This window comes from Eleutherodactylus coqui, chromosome 4 (genome assembly GCF_035609145.1).
Source record: "Eleutherodactylus coqui strain aEleCoq1 chromosome 4, aEleCoq1.hap1, whole genome shotgun sequence".
NCBI classification, from domain to species: domain Eukaryota; kingdom Metazoa; phylum Chordata; class Amphibia; order Anura; family Eleutherodactylidae; genus Eleutherodactylus; species Eleutherodactylus coqui.
The window spans coordinates 242,038,355-242,060,664 of NC_089840.1; the positions used below are offsets into that span (position 1 = coordinate 242,038,355).

General features: G+C 46.8%; 1 protein-coding gene across 1 annotated transcript in view; it reads left to right on the forward strand.

The window, feature by feature from the left end:
- Positions 1-22,310, forward strand: part of LOC136626664 (pregnancy zone protein-like) — a 184,070-nt gene that overhangs the window by 73,153 nt on the left and 88,607 nt on the right. Inside the window, exons 7-8 of the mRNA XM_066601682.1 lie at positions 18,310-18,418; positions 20,293-20,376. Of these exons, the coding sequence (XP_066457779.1) occupies positions 18,310-18,418; positions 20,293-20,376 (193 nt within the window). The remainder of the gene's footprint in view (positions 1-18,309; positions 18,419-20,292; positions 20,377-22,310) is intronic.

The following is a 22,310-nucleotide window of genomic DNA, read 5'->3' on the forward strand; positions in this document are numbered from 1 at the left end:
ATCAGCGGTACAATACTCGTCTCAATAGTGTCCCTAAATATAAGAAATATCAGTCTGTCTATCATGTCACTTCGTTCCCTTAGAACCATTGGGTGTATTCCATCTGAACCTAGCAATTTGTTGATTTTAATCTTTTTTAACTGGCTCTGCACTTCCTCCTGCATTAGGCAGGTGATACTGAGCGGGTGGTTCATTTTATCTCCCTACATCTCGTGTGACATTTCTTTTTCATTCGTGAATACACATTTGGGAAAAAACTGTTTAATAGATTTGCCTTCCCCCTCACCCCACCATCTTCTATTGTTTCTCCTACATTATTCGTTAAAGGGCCAGTGCTTTCAGTGCAAATCCTTTACTGTTTAAAGAATTGAAAAGTACTTTAGGGTTATTTTTGCTCTCTTTGGCAATCAGTCTCTCTGCCTCCTCCTTGGCAGTTTTGATCTTTTCCTCTTATAATGTATTTTTTTACCTATATGCTTTTAGCGCTTCTTCACTGCCTTCTTGTTTTAATAGTGTAAATGTTTTTTTTTCCCGCTTATTGTCCCCCTTACAGTCTTGTTGAGCCACATTGGTTTCCTTCAACTTGTAGTTTTTATTTTTAAAGGGTATGAACTGCTCACATGAGGTAATTAGGATGTCTTTAAATTTCTCCCATTTGTCACCTATGCTGTTATTTTTTAGGACATTGTCCCAATTAATGTTGCCAAGAATAATTCTGAGCTGATCCAATTTTGCTTTACTAAAGTTTTGTTTTTTTTGTCACTCCCTGATAAGGTTTCCTATTGACTGACAGCTGGAAATTATTATATTATGGTCACTATTTCCCAAGTGTTCCTCAACCTGCACCCTCGTGATTCTGTCTGGTTTGGTAGTTAATGCTAAGTCCAGAGAAGCCCTCCCTCCAGTTGGCTCCTGCACAAGTTGGGTAGGGTAGTTATCTTTAATTGCTCTCAAGAACTTATCATCATTATGAGATTTGCAGGTTTCATCTTCCAATGTTATATCCGGATAAATAGCTATAATAATTAATTAATTGCAGTTTGACACCTCTTCTCACTGAAGGGACAAAAGGTTTCAATAATGACTTACGTAAAACCCTGTGAACCCTCCATGTAGCTGGCAAATTAAGTTCATAAGCAAGCGGGTTAACTACAAGTGTGATAACAAAGGGACCCACATAACGCGGCACCAGTTTCAAAGACGAAACCTTCAAAGTTCTGTACTTCTTTCCATACCCCCTGCAGTGCATCTGTGGCGACATCAGCTGCAGGACAGGCAGACAGAGCTGAAATAGCTGTAAGGAAGTGAGGATGCTGACCATATACACAAAGAAATGGAGATACCCCAGTGGAAGAACAAGTGCAGTTGCTTAGCGCAAACTCTGCCAATGGCAGAAATTTTGCCCACTGATAAGCCTTTTCACTAGCTCACAACGTAAATATTGCACTAAATCCTGGTCCTTCCGCTCAGTCTGACCATTAGTTTGCGGGTGGAATGCTGACGAGAAGGAAAGCAACGTTCCCATGTAGACAAATTATTTTTTTTACATAAATCTTGGAGAATTCTATCACAGAAGGTAGCTTCTTTAATGCCATGAAATGTGCCATTTTTGAGAAACGGTCTACAACAACTAGGATAGTGGTGAACTTCTGAAACTCAGGTAGATCAGTGATAAAATCTACCGATAAATGCGACCACGGATGAGAAGGCACCGCCGACTTTTACTGCGTGCACAGACAGAGCATCCCTTAACAAAGTTGCAAGTCCCCCGAAACATGCATGGCCACCAGTAGTGTCAAGTACAAAGATCCAGAGTTCCCTGAACCCCCGGATGGCCTGCGAGAACAGATGAGTGAGACTCTTCAATGACTCTAAGACGCAAGGTCTCTGGCTTCTGCCTTCCGGCACCCCCAAGGGAGCGTCCTGCTGACAATTTGTTAGATAAGAAACAAGATCAGATTCTACAGCTGCCACCACCACCCCAAGTGCAAAAATATTCTCGGGAGCCACTGTCTCACTTTCCGGCAAACCGAAACTCCATAAGAAGGCGTCTGCCTTCACGTTCTTCTCCCCTGGAATATATGTAACGACAAGGTTAAACCTGGCAAGCAACAACACCCACCTGGCCTTAAGAGCTGTGAGTCTCTTAGCATTGGCAAGTTATACCAAGTTTTTATGATCAGTATACATGGTAATGGGATGCCTTGCCCACTCAAGATGGTGATGCCACTCTTCTAGAGACAACTTAATCGCCAATAACTCACGATTACCCACGTCGTAGTTACGTTCCGCTGAACTGAACTTCTGCGAGAAGAACGCACATGGACTATACCCAGATCTCCCGCTGATTTCCTGGAACAATACAGCCCCCGCCCCCACCTTAGGCGTATCGACCTCAATGAAGAACGGTCACCACGCATCAGGCTGTACTAGCACTGGGGCAGCAATAAATGCCCTTTTGAGACGACTAAAAGCCTCTAGGGCCTCTGGCAAGCATCTTACCAAGTCGGCACCCTTCTTGGTAAGATCAGCCAGGGGTTGAGCAATAACAGAATAATTCTTTAATGAATTTACGGTAAAAATTTGCGAAACCTAAAAACCGCTGGAGAGCTTTCAGGTTATCTGGTCTGACCCATTGGGAGATTGCTGCCACTTTGTCAGACTCCATTTGAATCTCCGTGGGTGAAATCACATAACTAATGAAAGACACTTGTTTAGTACTAAAAATGCATTTCTCCAACTTGACAAAAAGTTGGTACTCACGCAAACGGGTCAGAACTAACCTCAGGTGCCACACATATGAATCCCAGTCTGGGGAATACACCAGAATGTCATCGAGATATATGACCAAAAATACCCCCAGGAAGTCGTGGAAGACTGCGTTCATAAACCCCTGGAACACAGCGGGGGCATTACAACATCCGAAGAGCATGACTAGACATTCAAAATGTCCGAGCGAGGTGTTGAACGCAGTCTTCCACTTATCTCCCTTTTGGATGCAAATTAAATTGTAAGCCCCCCTTAAGTCCAATTTGGAAAACCAGTGGGACCCTACCACCTGATTCAATAAATCAGGAATCAGGGGCAAGTAGCACTGGTTCTTCACTGTAATTTTATTCAAAGCCCGATAATCCACACAAGGCCTCAATGTCCCATCCTTCTTCTCTACAAAGAAGAGACCTGCCCTGGCAAGGGACCTGGACAGCCTGATATGTCGTTTGGCCAGAGACTCTGAGATATAGGACTTAAGTTCTTTGTGCTCACACCCAGACAAATTGAAAATGGCTGCCTTAGGGATGGGACTGTTGGGGGATCAAATCAATACCACAGTCCCACTCCCTATGGGGAAGCAAAGTCTCAGACAGTTTCTTGGAAAATACGTCATGAAAATCAGACAAATACTCAGGAATAAGTATGGTATCTGCTGAACACATGGATATAGTAGCTAAGTGACTATGACAGGACAACCCCCAATGTGTCAATTCCCGAGTGGACCTATCAAATCGGGGATTGTGCAGTGCTAACCAGGGCATACCAAGCACTACATCAACAGACATCCTTTCCATTACAAAGAACGACAGATTCTCAGAATGGAGAACACCCACAGTGAACTGTAAAATGGGAGTCCTCCATTGTACAACACCTGCAGACAGAGGAGTAGAATCAATACTAGTGAAGCATAGACACTTCTGATGACAGGTCGTTACATGATGTCCGGCTTCCCCACAATAGAGGCAGAGACGATGAATTATCCGGAACTGTCAATGTTCCTCGGGACTTAACTGGTCCACTTCCGTAGGCTCCAGAAGTTGGCATGGAAGAAGTGGGAGTGGGTCTGCTTGATTTCCTAGCCTTATGGGCCCGACGTTCCTCTTTTCTGGATCTCAGCCTTCTGTCAGCCTTAACCGCCAATTTCATCGCATCATTGAGTGTCACGGGAGCAGGATGAGAAATGAGTAGATCCAACAAAAACACATCTTTAAGGGCGCTATCATTCCAAAACATTTTACCTGCATACAGTCTAAATTTAGAGCAATAGTCCTCTACCCATTGCTGCCCCTGACGTAGACACATGAGATGAGATACCGCCAAACCCGCACGGTCCGGTTCATCAAAAATACCTCCAAGTTGCCGAAAAACTAATCAACTGATTGCAGGCAAGCTAAACACTTGGGTAAGGAGTAGGCCCATGTCTGGGGGGGACCCCATAATCCAACTTTCTGGGATTCTGAGCTGGAGGAGCGGGGCCGCATCCGAAAATACAATCTACATGCCTGCTGAAAAACAAAAAACTTGCTCCTCTCACCTGAAAATACCTCAGGAAGCGGACACTTTGGCTCAGGAATATAAGGGGGCAGTAGAAACATGCACTAACTCTCGCTGCTCCTGGGCCACCATACGACCGGACAGGTCTTGGATCACGACCACTAAATCCTGCAACTGACTCATGGTACTCATGGCCTCCATTGGAGAGCAACTTTAATGGCCAGTTGTTATGTTACGGTATACAACCCTTGATACGCCAGCCCGGGTGCCCTATATCTCACTCACACCCCTGGCCATGCCTACTTGCCTCCACTCCTGGCTAATCCCAGGCGGGCAACTGGGCGGTGGTTCCTACTCTCACTAGGGACTGAAAAAGCGACGCTGGCGTACCTGGATGGAGAGGGTAGAACACCGACAGAAAAGGCAGATGTAAATAACCAACACGAACAATACTAAGCAGAACTGAGGCAGATGGAAAAACCTGGTGGATAATTTCAAAGTATAGTAGACAAAATGACAGAAGCAGGGGACCAACAGAGGCAGACTAGCTAGCACACTGAGGGAAACCAATAACTGGCAGTGATTGCAAGTCTCTGCCCAACCTTTAAACAAAAGCCTCCACCCAGGGGTGGAGAGAAAGAGACAGCCAACTCCCAACAGAGCACAACAAAAGGGAGCTCGTGCACGGCAGCTGCACACACAGGTGCGCGCGTGCACGGTGCTGCGCGCCACCAGAACCACGCCGCCCATGCCAGCCAGGCACCTGTGCCCCTGGCAGCCGGACAACAAGCCGGGGGGGCGCACCCCGACCGAGGAACCCCGCCACCGCTGCCCCGGGAGGACCAGCAACCGCTGCATGGTAACGTACTGCTAAATTGAAGTCTTTTAACAGGCTTCCCTGTTGACCAAAGGCATGATACAGATTGCTATTATTGTGATAAAATCCAAAGCAAAAAGATAATCTCTCTCATGCTTCCACCAGCTCGCAAGCGCAACCATATGTCATAGGTTTTAACATTTCCTTCCTACAACTCTTCTGTTAAATAATTACCACCTCTCCCATCATCAGTCCAGACTTTTAATTTCTGCCAACAGCTCAGTATGTGGTTGACAATCAAACCGTGGATGTAGCTGTTTCTAGTAAGATTTCCATGAAGTAAATAAGAAAAAGAGGGGAACAGACAGGAACCATCCGGAGGAACATTTACTACTTTGTGTGTGATAGCACAGCCATACACAATAATGCATGCAACAGACATTTTGTTTGGAAATAAATTTAGATAAGATATTTGTCATGGATTGTCAGTTGCGACGGCGATGTGGAGTAGTGTTACTATGCATGGCAAGGGTTAATGCATCTTGTGCTTTGATTGATAGCTGCTCTCCAATCAGCTGGTCTGGAGAGCTTTATATTCCTACTATGCCCTCATACATTTGCTGTTGATTTTTCAATTCTTGTAAGATTCGAGTAGGCTGGAGACTTTATGCTGCGTGATATACTGGGAGATACAGATAAGTCCTGGTGTTCAGTTCTGTTGTTTTCTGTTACCATTATTGTTTTGTTTTGCTGTATCAGTGTACCTCTCCAGAGGTTCCTGCAAGGAATAGTCAGGGCCCAGGAAGAAGGCAGCAGGGCCAACTTTATCGAATATATATAGATATACATACATAGATCTTCAGATCTATTCCGTTAAGGCCTCGTTCATACGAGTGCTGTTTTAGCACAGTATAGGCACGTGAAAAGATCGCAGCTACACTGCATTAAAGATCACATGAATAGGTGATTTCCAGCTATTTTAATTAGCTGTGAAATTGCCCACTCACACAATCAGAGGTGCATGGTGCATGTTATCCAGCTCCCATAGGGGTCCATCGAAAGCACTCACCAAAGCTAGGTCAGGTGCTATCTTTCCACGCACTATCTACCTTGGATGTGCACATTGCAGTTGCATGTTCTATCTTTGTTAGGTGCGAGTATTTAGCGCGTCTAAAATTCCTTCATCTTAACGGTTCAATAGGGAAGCATTGGTTTTAATAGAAGAGCTTTCCTTGAGTGCCTCTAATGTGCCTCTAATGTGCTAAAACTGCGCTCGTGTGAACAAGGCCTAAGCTTGACGAAGAAACCTAAGTATCTTTAGCCCCTTAAGGACCAGACACTTTTTAGGGATTTTACCAATGTGGCGTTTTTACTGCTCTATTTTTTTTCCTTTAGCTACAAAAATTATTTTTGCTGCCTTTTTTTTTTTTCCGTGACATATAGGACTATTTTTTAATATCTTTTTTACTGACTTTTTTTTCCCGTTTTTTAGTTTTATTGGGGGTAATAGCTAAAAAAAGCATTTTTTAACATTTATTATTTTTTTAAAATTATTTTTATATTTACACTAAAATAAAGTATGGGAATGGGTTCCTCTATTTGTTTCAGACGTTTTGATATATAGTATGTATGGTTTTAGTTTATAGGGCGCATACGGTGACGGTATTTGTTGGCATCTGCTTTGTGTTATTCTCTTTCTTTTGTATGTATTGTTGTTTTATTCTGTTATTTTGTTTTACTTATGTATGTAATTGTGTTTTTTACTATCTATGTCCCCCATGACGTCATATAAGACCTGTGGGGAACATTCACAATTTTTTCTTTCTTTATTTGACACTTTCCCATTGTAGCTGGGGTGTCCATAGGAGCCCTAGTTACAGGGGAAAGCAATCCCTGTGGGGACATTAATCACTTGCAGAGCTGCCAGGGTCTAGTCTGACCCTCCAGCTCTGCAGTAGCAGGGAATCCCAGGAGGTCACATGACCCCCCGAGGCTTTCGTAGTGAAAGTACATGTTACTTTCACTTTTCCCACACAGTGCTCATTGAGCACTGTATATCGGGGAAGCAGAGGGCAGAAAGTGTTAAAAACCCCTCCTGCCTTCTGCCCTGGGTTATCAGCTGTCACTAACAGCTGATAACCCGCTCCTGCCTCTGACTGATTGCAGAGGAAGGAAACTTAAAGCACCACCATAATTGCTCTAAGCCCAGGACGAGCCGCCGTAAATTTACTGTGGCTGGTCCTAAACGGGTTAAACGCTTGTTATATAACATAAAGTATTTTTGTCTTTTAAGCCATTAAAAAGGTATCATATGTACAAGATTGCTTTTTTCTCTTACTGAGAACAATCACAAGATGAAGGACACACTGGTTACATCCAGGGGCGTACCTAAAGGCTCAGGGCCCCCTACGCCTTGGCCTCCACCCCCACCCCCCTGTACCCATACCTAGATCGTGCTGCATACAGCTGCAAAACAAATTTCCATATATGATCTAGCCCCTTGGCGTAATCTTTCCAAACATGACGCATTTCTTGCACTACATGAAAATTTGTTTGCAGCCCCGCAGGCTGCTGTCACACATACACCACTTTTTACTGCTATTAGCGCGGCGTCCCAAGTGCCGTACCAATCATGGTACACCATTCCCATTGATTTTAATGTGGTTGCTCAAACCTGCACTCGAACGCGTTGTTCCTAAAGCTGCGATTTTTGAGAGCTGTCTGTTCTATTTTTGTGTTTTCAGGGTTTTTAGCACAAATCATCACACATCACAATGACGGAGTGCATTAACAAAGCGCTGTTAAATGCTGTATAGAGATGAGCGAGCATACTCGTCCGAGCTTGATGCTCGTTCGAGTATTAGGGTGCTCGAGATGCTCGTTACTCGAGATGAGCACCACGCGGTACTCGTCTCGATTAAACGAGCACTGACCATTGAATTCAATGGAGCCGGCAATACAGCCGGCTCCATTGAAAGCAATGGGCTGCCAGCGATTGCGGGATGAATTGTAGGGAAGGGCTTAAATATATAAGCCCTTCCCTGCAATTCATCTAGAAATGTGTAAAAATAAAAAAAATATATATACTCACCTGGTCCCGGCAAAACGATGTTAGCCCATTGAATTCAATGGAGTCGGCAATACAGCCGGCTCCATTGAAAGCAATGGGCTGCCGGCGATCGCGGGATGAATTGTCGGGAAGGGCATAAATATATAAGCCCTTCCCTGTAATTCATCCAGAAATGTGTAAAAATAAAAAATATATATATACTCACCTGGTCCCGGCAGACGGAGTTCAGCGCGGCAGGCTGCAGTTCTCCTGAACTGCTCTGAACAGCTGTGAGTAGTATTCAGCAGCCGGGGATTTAAAATCCCCGCCTGCTGAACGAGATGCCTCTGATTGGTCACAGCCTGACCAATCAGAGGCAGCCCTCACTCACACCCATTCATGAATTCATGAATGGGTGAGTGAGGGCTGCCTCTGATTGGCTCAGGGGCAGCTCTCAGCTGTCCCTTCGCTGAGCCAATCAGAGGCAGCCCCCCTCCCAACAACTTTTACTTCTGAAAAGCCCTCATTAGCATGGCATACCTTAGCTAAGCACCACACTACCTCCAACAAAGCACAATCACTGTCTGCATGACACTCCGCTGCCACTTCTCCTGGGTTACATGCTCGTTACTCGAGATGAGCACCACGCGGTACTCGTCTCGATTAAACGAGCACTGACCATTGAATTCAATGGAGCCGGCAATACAGCCGGCTTCATTGAAAGCAATGGGCTGCCGGCGTACGCGGGATGAATTGTCGGGAAGAGCTTAAATATATAAGCCCTTCCCTACAATTCATCCAGAAATGTGTAAAAATAAAAAACATATATACTCACCTTGTCCCGTCAGAACGCTGTTAGCCCATTGAATTCAATGGAGCCGGCAATACAGCCGACTCCATTGAAAGCAATGGGCTGCCGGCGTTCGCGGGATGAATTGTCGGGAAGGGCTTAAATATATAAGCCCTTCCCTGCAATTCATCCAGAAATGTGTAAAAATAAAAAATATATATATACTCACCTGGTCCCGGCAGACGGAGTTCAGCGCGGCAGGCTGCAGTTCTCCTGAACTGCTCTGAACAGCTGTGAGTAGTATTCAGCAGCCGGGGATTTAAAATCCCCGCCTGCTGAATGAGATGCCTCTGATTGGTCACAGCCTGACCAATCAGAGGCAGCCCTCACTCACACCCATTCATGAATTCATGAATGGGTGAGTGAGGGCTGCCTCTGATTGGCTCAGGGGCAGCTCTCAGCTGTCCCTTCGCTGAGCCAATCAGAGGCAGCCCTCACTCACCCATTCATGAATTCATGAATGGGTGTGAGTGAGGGCTGCCTCTGATTGGTCAGTCTGTGACCAATCAGAGGCATCTCATTCAGCAGGCGGGGATTTTAAATTACCGGCTGCTGAATACTACTCACAGCTGTTCAGAGCAGTTCAGGGAAACTGCAGCCTGCCACGCTGAACTCCGTCTGCCGGGACCAGGTGAGTATATATATATTTTTTATTTTTACACATTTCTGGATGAATTGCAGGGAAGGGCTTATATATTTAAGCCCTTCCCGACAATTCATCCTGCGATCGCCGGCAGCCCATTGCTTTCAATGGAGTCTGCTGTATTGCCGGCTCCATTGAATTCAATGGGCTAACATCGTTCTTACGGGACAAGGTGAGTATATATATTTTTCATTTTTACACATTTCTGGATGAATTGTAGGGAAGGGCTTATATATTTAAGCTCTTCCCGACAATTCATCTCGCGTACGCCGGCAGCCCATTGCTTTCAATGAAGCCGGCTGTATTGCTGGCTCCATTGAATTCAATGGGCTAACATCGTTCTTCTCTGCCACAGCTGTTACAGCTGTGGAAGAGGAGAACGATCTTTATGCTGACAGTGGGGGGGGGGTCTCACTCTTGCCACTATTGTGGCTTAATAGTGGGACCTGGGAGCTTGAGATGCAGCCCAAAATGTAGCTCCTCGACTGCCCTATTCGTTTCTGTGTCGTTTCCATCACTTTCTTGGGCTTTGCAGATTTTCACAAATGAAAACCTTAGCGAGCATCGGCGATATACAAAAATGCTCGAGTCACCCATTGACTTCAATGGGGTTCGTTACTCGAAACGAACTCTCGAGCATCACTGAAAGTTCGACTCGAGTAACGAGCACCCGAGCATTTTGGTGCTCACTCATCTCTAATGCTGTACCATGTGTTCAAAACTGCTGCTCGAAATTCCATTTAAAATGCCACGATTTCAAGCTGTATTTTCTGAATGCACGTGTGAGCGTGGCCTTATAGTGTGTTCATGTTTTTGTACTGTAGAACCACAATTAAGGAAAACGCATTAAAAAAAACCTACATGCGGTATTTAACCCCTTAATGACGCAACCCCTTTTTTTTCATTTTCGTTTTTTCCTCCCACCTTTTAAATAATTGTAACTCCTTTATGTATCCATCGATGTCGCTGTATGAGGGCTTGGTTTTTGCGAGACAGGTTGTATTTTTCAATGGTGCTATTTATTGTACCATATAATGTACTGAAAAGCTTTTAAAAAATTCTAAGTGGAGTAAAATGAAAAACAAACGACATTCCGCCATCATTCAGTGCGTATTGTTTCTACGGCGCACAAACTGCAACAAAAATGACATGATAACTTTATTCTATGACTCAGTACTAGAGATGAGCGAGCACCAAAATGCTCGGGTGCTCGTTACTCGAGACGAACTTTTCGCGATGCTCGAGGGTTCGTTTCGAGTAACGAACCCCATTGAAGTCAATGGGTGACCCAAGCATTTTTGTATATCGCCGATGCTCGCTAAGGTTTTCATTTGTGAAAATCTGGGCAATTCAAGAAAGTGATGGGAACGACACAGAAACGGATAGGGCAGGCGAGGGGCTACATGTTGGGCTGCATCTCAAGTTCCCAGGTCCCACTATTAAGCCACAATAGCGGCAAGAGTTGCCCCCCCCCCCCTCCCAACAACTTTTACTTCTGAAAAGCCCTCATTAGCATGGCATACCTTAGCTAAGCACCACACTACCTCCAACAAAGCACAATCACTGCCTGCATGACACTCCGCTGCCACTTCTCCTGGGTTACATGCTGCCCCCCCCCCCCCCGCACGACACAGTGTCCACAGCGCACACCAAATTATCCCTGCACAGCCTTCAGCTGCCCTCATGCCACACCACCCTCATGTCTATTTATAAGTGCGTCTGCCATGAGGAGGAACCGCAGGCACACACTGCAGAGGGTTGGCACGGCTAGGCAGCGACCCTCTTTAAAAGGGGCGGGGCGATAGCCCACAATGCTGTACAGAAGCAATGAGAAATCCAATACTGTGCCACCTCCATCTGGAGCTGCACACGTGGGCATAGCAATGGGGAACCCATGTGCCACACACTATTCATTCTGTCAAGGTGTCTGCATGCCCCAGTCAGACTGCGGTTTTTTATAAAAAGTCACAGGCAGGAACAACTCTGCAATGGGAATTCCGTGTGCACCCACAGCATGGGTGGCTCCCTGGAACCCTCCGGCTGTACATAAATGTATCCCATTGCAGTGCCCTGGACAGCAGAGCTAACGTCAGATTAAATGCAGGTGGGCTTCAGCCCACACTGCATGCCCCAGTCAGACTGGGGTTCTTTACAAGTGGACAGATGTAGTTACAACTCCGTGTGGACCCACAGCATGGGTGGGTGCCAGGAAGCCACCGGCGGTACATAAATATATCCCATTGCATTGCCCATCACAGCTGAGGTAATGTCGTGCTTAATGCAGGTGGGCTTCGGCCCACACTGCATGCCCCAGTCTGACTGGGGTTCTTTAGAAGTGGACAGATGTAGTTACAACTCCGTGTGGACCCACAGCATGGGTGGGTGCCAGGAAGCCACCGGCGGTACATAAATATATCCCATTGCATTGCCCATCACAGCTGAGGTAATGTCGTGCTTAATGCAGGTGGGCTTCGGCCCACACTGCATGCCCCAGTCTGACTGGGGTTCTTTAGAAGTGGACAGATGTAGTTACAACTCCGTGTGGACCCACAGCATGGGTGGGTGCCAGGAAGCCACCGGCGGTACATAAATATATCCCATTGCATTGCCCATCACAGCTGAGGTAATGTCATGCTTAATGCAGGTGGGCTTCGGCCCACACTGCATGCCCCAGTCTGACTGGGGTTCTTTAGTAGTGGACAGATGTAGTTACAACTCCGTGTGGACCCATAGCATGGGTGGCTCCCTGGAACCCACCGGCGGTACATAAATACATCCCATTGCAGTGCCCAACACAGCTGATGTAACGTCAGCTGTAATGCAGGTGGGCTAAAAATTTATTTGATTACACTGTAGGCGAGGGCCTCCAAAAATTGGTGTACCAACAGTACTAATGTACCTGAGAAAAATTGCCCATGCCCAACCAAGAGGGCAGGTGAAACCCATTAATCGCTTTGGTTAATGTGGCTTAATTGGTAACTAGGCCAGGAGGCAGCCCAGTTAAAATAAAAATTGGTTGAGGTGAAAGTTTCAACGCTTTAATGAGCATTGAAACGTCTAAAAATTGTTTCGAAAAATTATATGACTGAGCCTTGTGGGCCTAAGAAAAATTGCCCGTTCGGTGTGATTACGTGAGGTTTCAGGAGGAGGAGCAGGAGGAGGAGGAGGAATATTATACACAGATTGATGAAGCAAAAAGGTCCCCGTTTTTGATGGGGATAGAGAACTATGCTTCCATCCGCGGGTGCAGCCTACGTATTGCTTAGGTATCGCTGCTGTCCGCTGGTGGAGAAGAGAAGTCTGGGGAAATCCAGGCTTTGTTCATCTTGATGAGTGTTAGCCTGTCGGCACTGTCGGTTGACAGGCGGGTACGCTTATCTGGGATGATTCCCCCAGCCGCACTAAACACCCTCTCTGACAAGACGCTAGCCGCAGGACAAGCAAGCACCTCCAGGGCATACAGCGCGAGTTCAGGCCACGTGTCCAGCTTGGACACCCAGTAGTTGTAGGGGGCAGAGGCGTCACGGAGGACAGTCGTGCGATCGGCTATGTACTCCCTCACCATCCTTTTACAGTGCTCCCGCCGACTCAGCCGTGACTGGGGAGTGGTGACACAGTCTTGCTGGGGAGCCATAAAGCTGTCAAGGGCCTTAGAGAGTGTTGCCCTGCCTGTGCTGTACATGCTGCCTGATCTCCGTGCCTCCCCTGCTACCTGACCCTCGGAACTGCGCCTTCGGCCACTAGCGCTGTCGTATGTGAATTTTACCATCAGTTTGTCCGCCAGGGTCCTGTGGTATAGCAACACTCTCGAACCCCTTTCCTTTTCGGGTATGAGAGTAGAAAGGTTCTCCTTATACCGTGGGTCGAGCAGTGTGTACACCCAGTAATTCGTAGTGGCCAGAATGCGTGCAACGCAAGGGTCACGAGAAAAGCATCCTAACATGAAGTCAGCCATGTGTGCCAGGGTCCCTGTACGCAACACATGGCTGTTCTCACTAGGAAGATCACTTTCAGGATCCTCCTCCTCCTCCTTCTCAGGCCATACACGCTGAAAGGATGACAGGCAAGCAGCATGTGTACCCTCAGCAGTGGGCCAAGCTGTCTCTTCCCCCTCCTCCTCATCCTCCTTATCCTCCTCCTCCTCCTCCTCCTCACCGCGCTGAGATATAGACAGGAGGGTGCTCTGACTATCCAGCGACATACTGTCTTCCCCCGCCTCCGTTTCCGAGTGCAAAGCGTCTGCCTTTATGCTTTGCAGGGAACTTCTCAAGAGGCATAGCAGAGGAATGGTGACGCTAATGATTTCAGCATCGCCGCTCACCACCTGGGTAGACTCCTCAAACTTTCCAAGGACCTGGCAGATGTCTGCCAACCAGGCCCACTCTTCTGAAAAGAATTGAGGAGGCTGACTCCCACTGCGCCGCCCATGTTGGAGTTTGTATTCCTCTATAGCTCTATGCTGCTCATAGAGCCTGGCCAACATGTGGAGCGTAGAGTTCCACCGTGTGGGCACGTCGCACAGCAGTCGGTGCACTGGCAGATTAAACCGATTTTGCAGGGTGCGCAGGGTGGCAGCGTCCGTGTGGGACTTGCGGAAATGTGCGCTGAGCCGGCGCACCTTTCCGAGCAGGCCTGTCAAGCGTGGGTAGCTTTTCAGAAAGCGCTGAACCACCAAATTTAAGACGTGGGCCAGGCATGGCACGTGCGTGAGGCTGCCGAGCTGCAGAGCCGCCACCAGGTTACGGCCGTTGTCACACACGACCATGCCCGGTTGGAGGCTCAGCGGCGCAAGCCAGCGGTCGGTCTGCTCTGTCAGACTCTGTAGCAGTTCGTGGGCCGTGTGCCTCTTATCTCCTAAGCTGAGTAGTTTCAGCACGGCCTGCTGACGCTTGCCCACCGCTGTGCTGCCACGCCGCGCGACACCGACTGCTGCCGAAGTGCTGCTGCTGACAACATCTTGAGTGCGAGACAGAGGTTGCGTAGGAGGAGGAGGGTGCTTTAGTGGAGGAAGCATACACCGCCGCAGATACCAGCACCGAGCTGGGGCCCGCAATTCTGGGGGTGGGTAGGACGTGAGCGGTCCCAGGCTCTGACTCTGTCCCAGCCTCCACTAAATTCACCCAATGTGCCGTCAAGGAGATGTAGTGGCCCTGCCCGCCTGTGCTTGTCCACGTGTCCGTTGTTAAGTGAACCTTGGCAGTAACCGCGTTGGTGAGGGCGCGTACAATGTTGCGGGAGACGTGGTCGTGCAGGGCTGGGACGGCACATCGGGAAAAGTAGTGGCGACTGGGAACTGAGTAGCGCGGGGCCGCCGCCGCCATCATACTTTTGAAGGACTCCGTTTCCACAACCCTATACGGCAGCATCTCCAGGCTGATAAATTTGGCTATGTGCACGTTTATCGCTTGAGCATGCGGGTGCGTGGCGGCGTACTTGCGCTCCAACACTTGCGCTAGCGACGGCTGGACGAGGCGCTGACAGACATTGGTGGATGGGGCCGAGGACAGCGGAGGTGAGGGTGTGGGTGCAGGCCAGGAGACGGTAGTGCCTATGTCCTGAGAGGGGGGTTGGATCTCAGTGGCAGGTTGGGGCACAGGGGGAGAGGCAGCGGTGCAAACCGGAGGCGGTGAACGGCCTTCATCCAACCTTGTGGGGTGCTTGGTCATCATATGTCTGCGCATGCTGGTGGTGGTGAGGCTGTTGGTGGTGGCTCCCCGGCTGATCTTGGCGCGACAAAGGTTGCACACCACTGTTCGTCGGTCGTCTGCACTCTCAGTGAAAAACTGCCAGACTTTTGAGCACCTCGGCCTCTGCAGGGTGGCATGGCGCGAGGGGGCGCTTTGGGAAACAGTTGGTGAATTATTCGGTCTGGCCCTGCCTCTACCCCTGGACACCGCACTGCCTCTTGCAACCTGCCCTGCTGCTGCCCTTGCCTCCCCCTCTGAAGACCTGTCCTCAGTAGGCGTAGCAAACCAGGTGGGGTCAGTCACCTCATCGTCCTGCTGCTCTTCCTCCGAATCCTCTGTGCGCTCCTCCCTCGGACTTACTGCCCTTACTACTACCTCACTGATAGACAACTGTGTCTCATCGTCATCGTCCTCCTCACCCACTGAAAGGTCTTGAGACAGTTGCCGGAAGTCCCCAGCCTCATCCCCCGGACCCCGGGTACTTTCCAATGGTTGGGCATCAGTCACGATAAACTCCTCTGGTGGGAGAGGAACCACTGCTGCCCAATCTGAGCAGGGGCCCGAGAACAGTTCCTGGGAGTCTGCCCACTCCTGAGAATGTGTCATTGTAATGGAGTGAGGAGGCTGGGAGGAAGGAGGAGCAGCAGTCAGAGGATTCTGAGTTGCAGCAGTGGACGGCGCAGAACTGTGGGTGGACGATAGATTGCTGGAAGCACTTTCTGCCATCCACGACAGGACCTGCTCACACTGCTCATTTTCTAATAAAGGTCTACCGCGTGGACCCATTAATTGTGCAATGAATGTGGGAACACCAGAAACGTGCCTCTCTCCTACTCCCGCAGCAGTCGGCTGCGATACACCTGGATCAGGAGCTCGGCCTGTGCCCACACCCTGACTTGGGCCTCCGCGTCTTCGGCCGCGTCCACGTCCTCTAGGCCTACCCCTACCCCTCAGCATACTGTATTACCAGTAATGCAGAAACAGAACGCTGTAATTAAATGTGCCGCTTATTGGCCTGTGGTTGGAGGCTGACTTTGCTTACGGAACACCAGGAAATAATTTGGCGCAAGCCTGCTGTAACACTTAGCTGGCTGCGTATGATTTTGTAGAACTACTACACCCAGCACAGACGGACCCAGAACACTGAGCACAGTGACAGGCAGGCCAAATAGATTTTTTCCCACAAATTTTTTTGCAAAGGCCCACTGCCTATATTCAATCAATAATATGTCTTCTGTCCCTGCCTAACCAGCACTTCTGTCCCTGGAGTATTACTGCAGGGCGCAATGCTCTGCACGGCCGATATACAAAAAAAAAAAAAAGTGCAACACTGCAAAAAGCAGCCTCCACACTACTGCACACGGTTAGATGTGGCTCTAAGAAGGACCTTGGGGTTCTTGAAGCCTAAAATACTCCTAACGCTCTCCCTATAGCAGATCCAACAAGATAGCACTGTCCCTGATCTCTGTCAGAATGCATCTGTGGTGAGCCGCGGGAGGGGCCGATTTTTATACTCGGGTGACACCTGATCTCGCCAGCCACTCACTGCAGGGGGGTGGTATAGGGCTGGAACATCATAGTAGGAAGTTGTAATGCCTTCCCTGTCTTTCTATTGGCCAGAAAAGCGCGCTAACGTCTCAGAGATGAAAGTGAAAGTAACCCGAACATCGCATGGTGCTCGTTACGAATAACGAGCATCCCGAACACCCTAATATTCGATCGAGCATCAAGCTCGGACGAGTACGTTCGCTCATCTCTACTCAGTACTATACTAAACTTGCATAATTTTTTTCTTACTGTACTACTTTTTTTTACAAGACATTTAATTTTTTAAAGTTATTTTCTGCCGCCATCTTCTGCGTGCAATAACTTTTTTACTTTTCCGTCAACGTATTTGAGCAAGTGCTCATTTTTTGCATGATGTCCTGTAGTTTCTGATAGTACCAAGTCGAAATACTTAAGACTTTATGATTGCTTTTTATTGCATTTTTTCTGGAAGACGGGGTAACTGAAAATGTGCATTTCTGGCTTTCTTTATTTTTTTTTAGACGATGTTCACCATACGGGGTAAGTAATGTGCTACTTTGATATTTTGGACTTTTACGGACTCGGTGATACCAAATATGTATTTTTGTTATTATTTAGATTTTTTAATTATAGATATGGCAAAAGGGGGTGATTTAAACTTTCATTACCTTTTTTTACAATTAACAAAACTTTATTGATCTCACTTTCACTTTTTTTAAGCCCCCCTGGGGGACTGCAATATGCGATGCTTTGACCGCTCCAGCAGTATGACGTAATGTATTTACACAGGGTAGCATGAAATTCAGACCAATATCGGGCACATAAAAATGATTTTCTATGCAATGCTTCTAGAAGGAAAAAGTGCCTTGTGGTGCATGAAATTTTCACACATCTGAAAATCGCATATCTCAATAGGAAAAAAGAAAAATCACACTTGCATAAAAATTGCAGCTGCATGAGAGAGTGATGCGATTACATTTTTCCCCCTTTCAGTCCATAGAAAATAATGAGCGTCCAAAATAATTTCACCCAAAAAATAGGACATGCTGCAGTTTTTGTCTATTTTGCAGCATCACTGCGAGATAAAAAACGTTCATGTGAATAAACACATTAAAATCATTGTGTTATTTTTACACGCAAGTTTCATTCATGTCACTATTGGACAGAACTTGTGTGTGAAAATCGCCATGTGACTACACCCTTGTATTGCGCTGTTATGCGGCACAATATGGTATAGTTAATTGCACAGACAATATAATTGTGGCCATTATATGATTCACTAGGGGAGGGGTTGCCATTTACCTATAGAAGGTGCCATGCACACAGCCCTATTCAATCTATGGCTGCCCCTATTTATTTCTTACTACTTTTATTGTAAATGTGTCACCATGCTGCTTTGTGTATGTGCTTCTACACTTCTAGAATGTATTGTTATAGAGGTTGTTAAATGTTATTTTTGTATTTTTCTAGTCCATGCAACTAAACGTTTTTACCAACACTCAGATGAGGGGACCAGTGAAGTGTGTTAAACCTGTGCTTCGTGCCCGTCGTGAAACTAACGTGAAAAAGCCTGACAAAGGTAATTTTCATAACTAATCAGTGCAGTCACAGGTTATTTAAGATAAGGTTATCCATACTACTATTATAAACATGAAAGTAACTGTCTGTCTGTTACATTTTCACGGCTAAACTGCTATAGTGATTTGAGGAAGGAGATAGGCTACATTTTATCTTGAAAATTTATAGAGTTTTCTTGGGAGTGTTCACCTCCGCCTCCCCTCCAGCGAGGCGCACGGGAAGGGAGTGCACATTATAAGTTATGCCTTGACAGGGGGGGGGGGGGGGGCGTGGCCTAGGGCAGGACCAAGACGAAGGCTTGAACAGGAGATCCTCCGGTATATTGCTCACCAAGCGACTCTACAGCAAGCAAAGCAGCTGATTTTCAGAAACTAGCTGTTGGAAGACACCAAAAAAGAAGCTAACAAAGGCTCCTCCATGCAACCTGGAGGTGTTTTTCCCAACACTTGGGGAATCTTCCAAGATGGCGCCAGCCAGAGTGTGGGAGAGTGCAGCTTCAGAGGGGGAGGACGGAAGCTCTGTGTGCTCCCTGCCAGAGTCACAGGAGATCAGACAGTGAGGGGGGTGGATGAGCCAGAGGGAGAGGAAGCTTTATCAATGACCCCAGATAAGGCAAGGCAAATGGGGAGAGGCTGAAGAGGCACATAAATCCAAGATGGCACAGGGGCCAAGCCTGCATGTTAAAGAAACCCCTCCCACATCATCTAGCCCTAAACCTCACAGAGCCACTCTTCCAGGTTCACTAAGAAGGAAGACATCACAATCCCCTACTGCTTTTAACTCCAAACAGGCACAAAGCTCAAACTGGTCAGCAACAGGGTACCAGAGTAAATTGCTAATACACACGACCCCTGCCCTGGCAGCTCCTGCTGTTAAAGACCATATTAGTCAACTCCATACCTCAAAGCCACCCGCTACTGACAACTTTTATTAAAGAAATTACCATGGCTCCGAGAGATTCAATATAAGCTGACACGAGAAACCTATCTAACTCAGTCCACTCCTCTATCCAAGACCTAGGCAAAAGAGTGGACCATACCAAACAAAAAAATAGCGAACTTGTTAAAAAATCTAAATGATACTCATTATACTTTGGAAGAAGAAGTGAAGAAATTGAAAACTAAGCTTTCAGACATAGAGGACCGCAGCAGGAGGAACAATTTTAAAAATTAGGGGTATCCCAGAATCAGTCCCCACTCAAGAAATCCAACTGATTATTGACAGAGCCCATAGACTGCCGAGACCTAGTTTCCTTCTAGATAAAACTCCTCGTGACATAATAGCCCACATTCATTTTTACCATCTTAAGGATGCAATAATGGTAGCAAGAAGAAAAATGGACTGCCTCCCAAGCCCCCTTTCTGACATAAATTTTCACAGATTTATTGCAAGCCACAATTCAAGCAAAGCGTTCATTCCTCCCAATAACTACCTGGCACAGGCAAGCTAGTATCAAGTACAAATGGGGTTTCCCCACAAAGTTAATTGTTAACAAGGACGGTAATTTCCTTACTATCCACAAGACATCTTCTGGAGAGGAGACCCTCAGAGAATGGGGGATTCCTCTGATTACACCATCCAGAAACCCACAGACCACCAAACCATCAAAGCAAGGGCAAGAATAGTCTCATAAGAAAGCTGCCCACTAACTATAGGAACTTTTTATAAAAGTGTGAGTGATCACTATTACTTAAGAACTTTCCACCCAGAAACACCACAGGTTGGAACCTGTCATGCCCATATTTTTTTTTCATGTAGGTCAGGGATCCTGTGTGCCTGCCATGGGTGTGCCTGGGCTATCCTCATGGGGATGGGAGGTGGATTTTAGACAAATTGTTAATTTTACAAATGTTATTGTTTATGCTTATTTTCTAGTTAACATTTACAACTCTATGCTCTCGCTAGTAGCAAGCCAGATGCTCCCAGTTACTAGCACATCTCCATCAATCTCCAATGTCGGTAAATATACTTTCTCTTAATGTGAATGGTCTAAATTCTCCTTTTAGAATGAGGGCCGCATGGAAGAAGGCGTTGAGAGACAGGCTGATGTCATACGTTTCCAAGAAATGCACTTTATAGCTTCTGCACCTCCTAAAATTTCCCATACAAAATTTCCCTTGACATTTTTTGCTAACCTAAGCAAAAAATAGGCTGGAGTCATGATAGCTATAAAAGACTCCTTCAAATTCTCAGTTGTTGAACAGATCTTAGATACTAAAGCCCATTTTATAATCCTATCTTGCACCATCGACTCCTCGCCAGTGACATTGATAAATGTGTACCTGCCTAATTCTAAACAAATATATTTCTTAAATATGTTAATGAAAAAGGTGCTGAGGCTATCTGAGGCTAACATAATTATCTGTGGTGATTTCAATATAATATCTGATAAAGACCTAGACACAACAGGACGAAATAACAGATTTAAACTATTGGCTTCATGATGAATCCCTATATGATACATTTAGATGTAAGATGCCTCCTCCAGGGAGTTTTCTTTTTACTTAGGTCGTCATAAAATATTTACGAGGATTGATTTGTGCCACTTAAACAGGTCACTACTCTCCAAAGTGTCTTCCTCCAAACTTGGTACTGAAACATGGTCGGACCATGCACCCTGTACTACATCTCTGGTACTGGGCATGGCCCAATCACACCTCCTCTCCCCGCCCCCTGCAGTTGGATAGTTAACACTTTTTTATTAAAATTCACAAATATAGTAAAATTATCATGGGGGAATTAGAATATTGCTTAGAATAGAACAATATGAAAGGGACCGACCCAATGTCTATATGGTTAGCGCATAAGGCATATATAAGAGGGATTCTTATTAAACTCGACTCCTATTACAAAAAGAGAAGGCTTGCACAATAGATAAGCTTATAAAAGAAATTAATGAAGTAGAAATTAAGCTAAGAGCATCCCCATCAGATGCAATCCATAATCAATTCTTCAAACTGAGGGAACATCTGCGAACCTCTCTACTAAGTGACTATGAACTCACAAACTCTAGAGCCCCTATGTATGCCTCAATAGGTAAACTATCTAAATGGCTAGCAAATAGAGATGAACGAGCACCAAAATGCTCGGGTGCTCGTTGCTCGAGTCAAACTTTCTGTGATGCTCGAGAGCTCGTTTCAAGTAACAAACCCCATTGAAGTCAATGGGCGACTCGAGCATTTTTGTATATGACCGATTCTCCGCATAGGTGTTCACTTGTGAAACTCTGGAAAACATCCGAAAGTCATGAAAACACCATAGAAACGAATAGGGAAGGGCAGGGGCAGCATGCATGGCTGCATCTCAGGCTCCTAGGTCCCACTATTAAGCCACAATGGGGGCAAGAGTCTGCCCCCCCTAACAATTTTTACTTCGGACAAACCTTCATTAGCAAGGCACACCTTAGCTAAGCACCACACTACCTGCAACCAAGCACAATCACTGCCTGCGGGTCACACCGCTGCCTCTTCTCCTGGGTTATATGCTGCCCAACCACCCGCACCACCCTGCGTCCACAAAAGTTTCCCTGCGCAGCCTTCAGCTGCCCTCATGCCACACGCTCGCTTTATAGCCACACCACCCTCATGTCTATTTCTAAGTGCGTCTGCAATGAGGAGGAACCGGAGGCACACACTGCAGAGGGTTGGCAGGGCCAGGCAGCGACCCTCTTTGAAAGGGGGGGTGATAGCCCACAATGCTGTTGAAAATTGATGATAAATTGACGTACGATCATCATTCCAATCCCGTGCCACCTCCATCGCAAAATTGTCAGGAGCCGCAAACGTGGCCATAAAGGGGACTCAGGTGCCAGCCCAGCACTTCTACACATCTCCACAATGCAGCAATACTCTGTGTGGGAAGTATGTGAGCGTGCCCTGGGTCAGGCTCAGTCT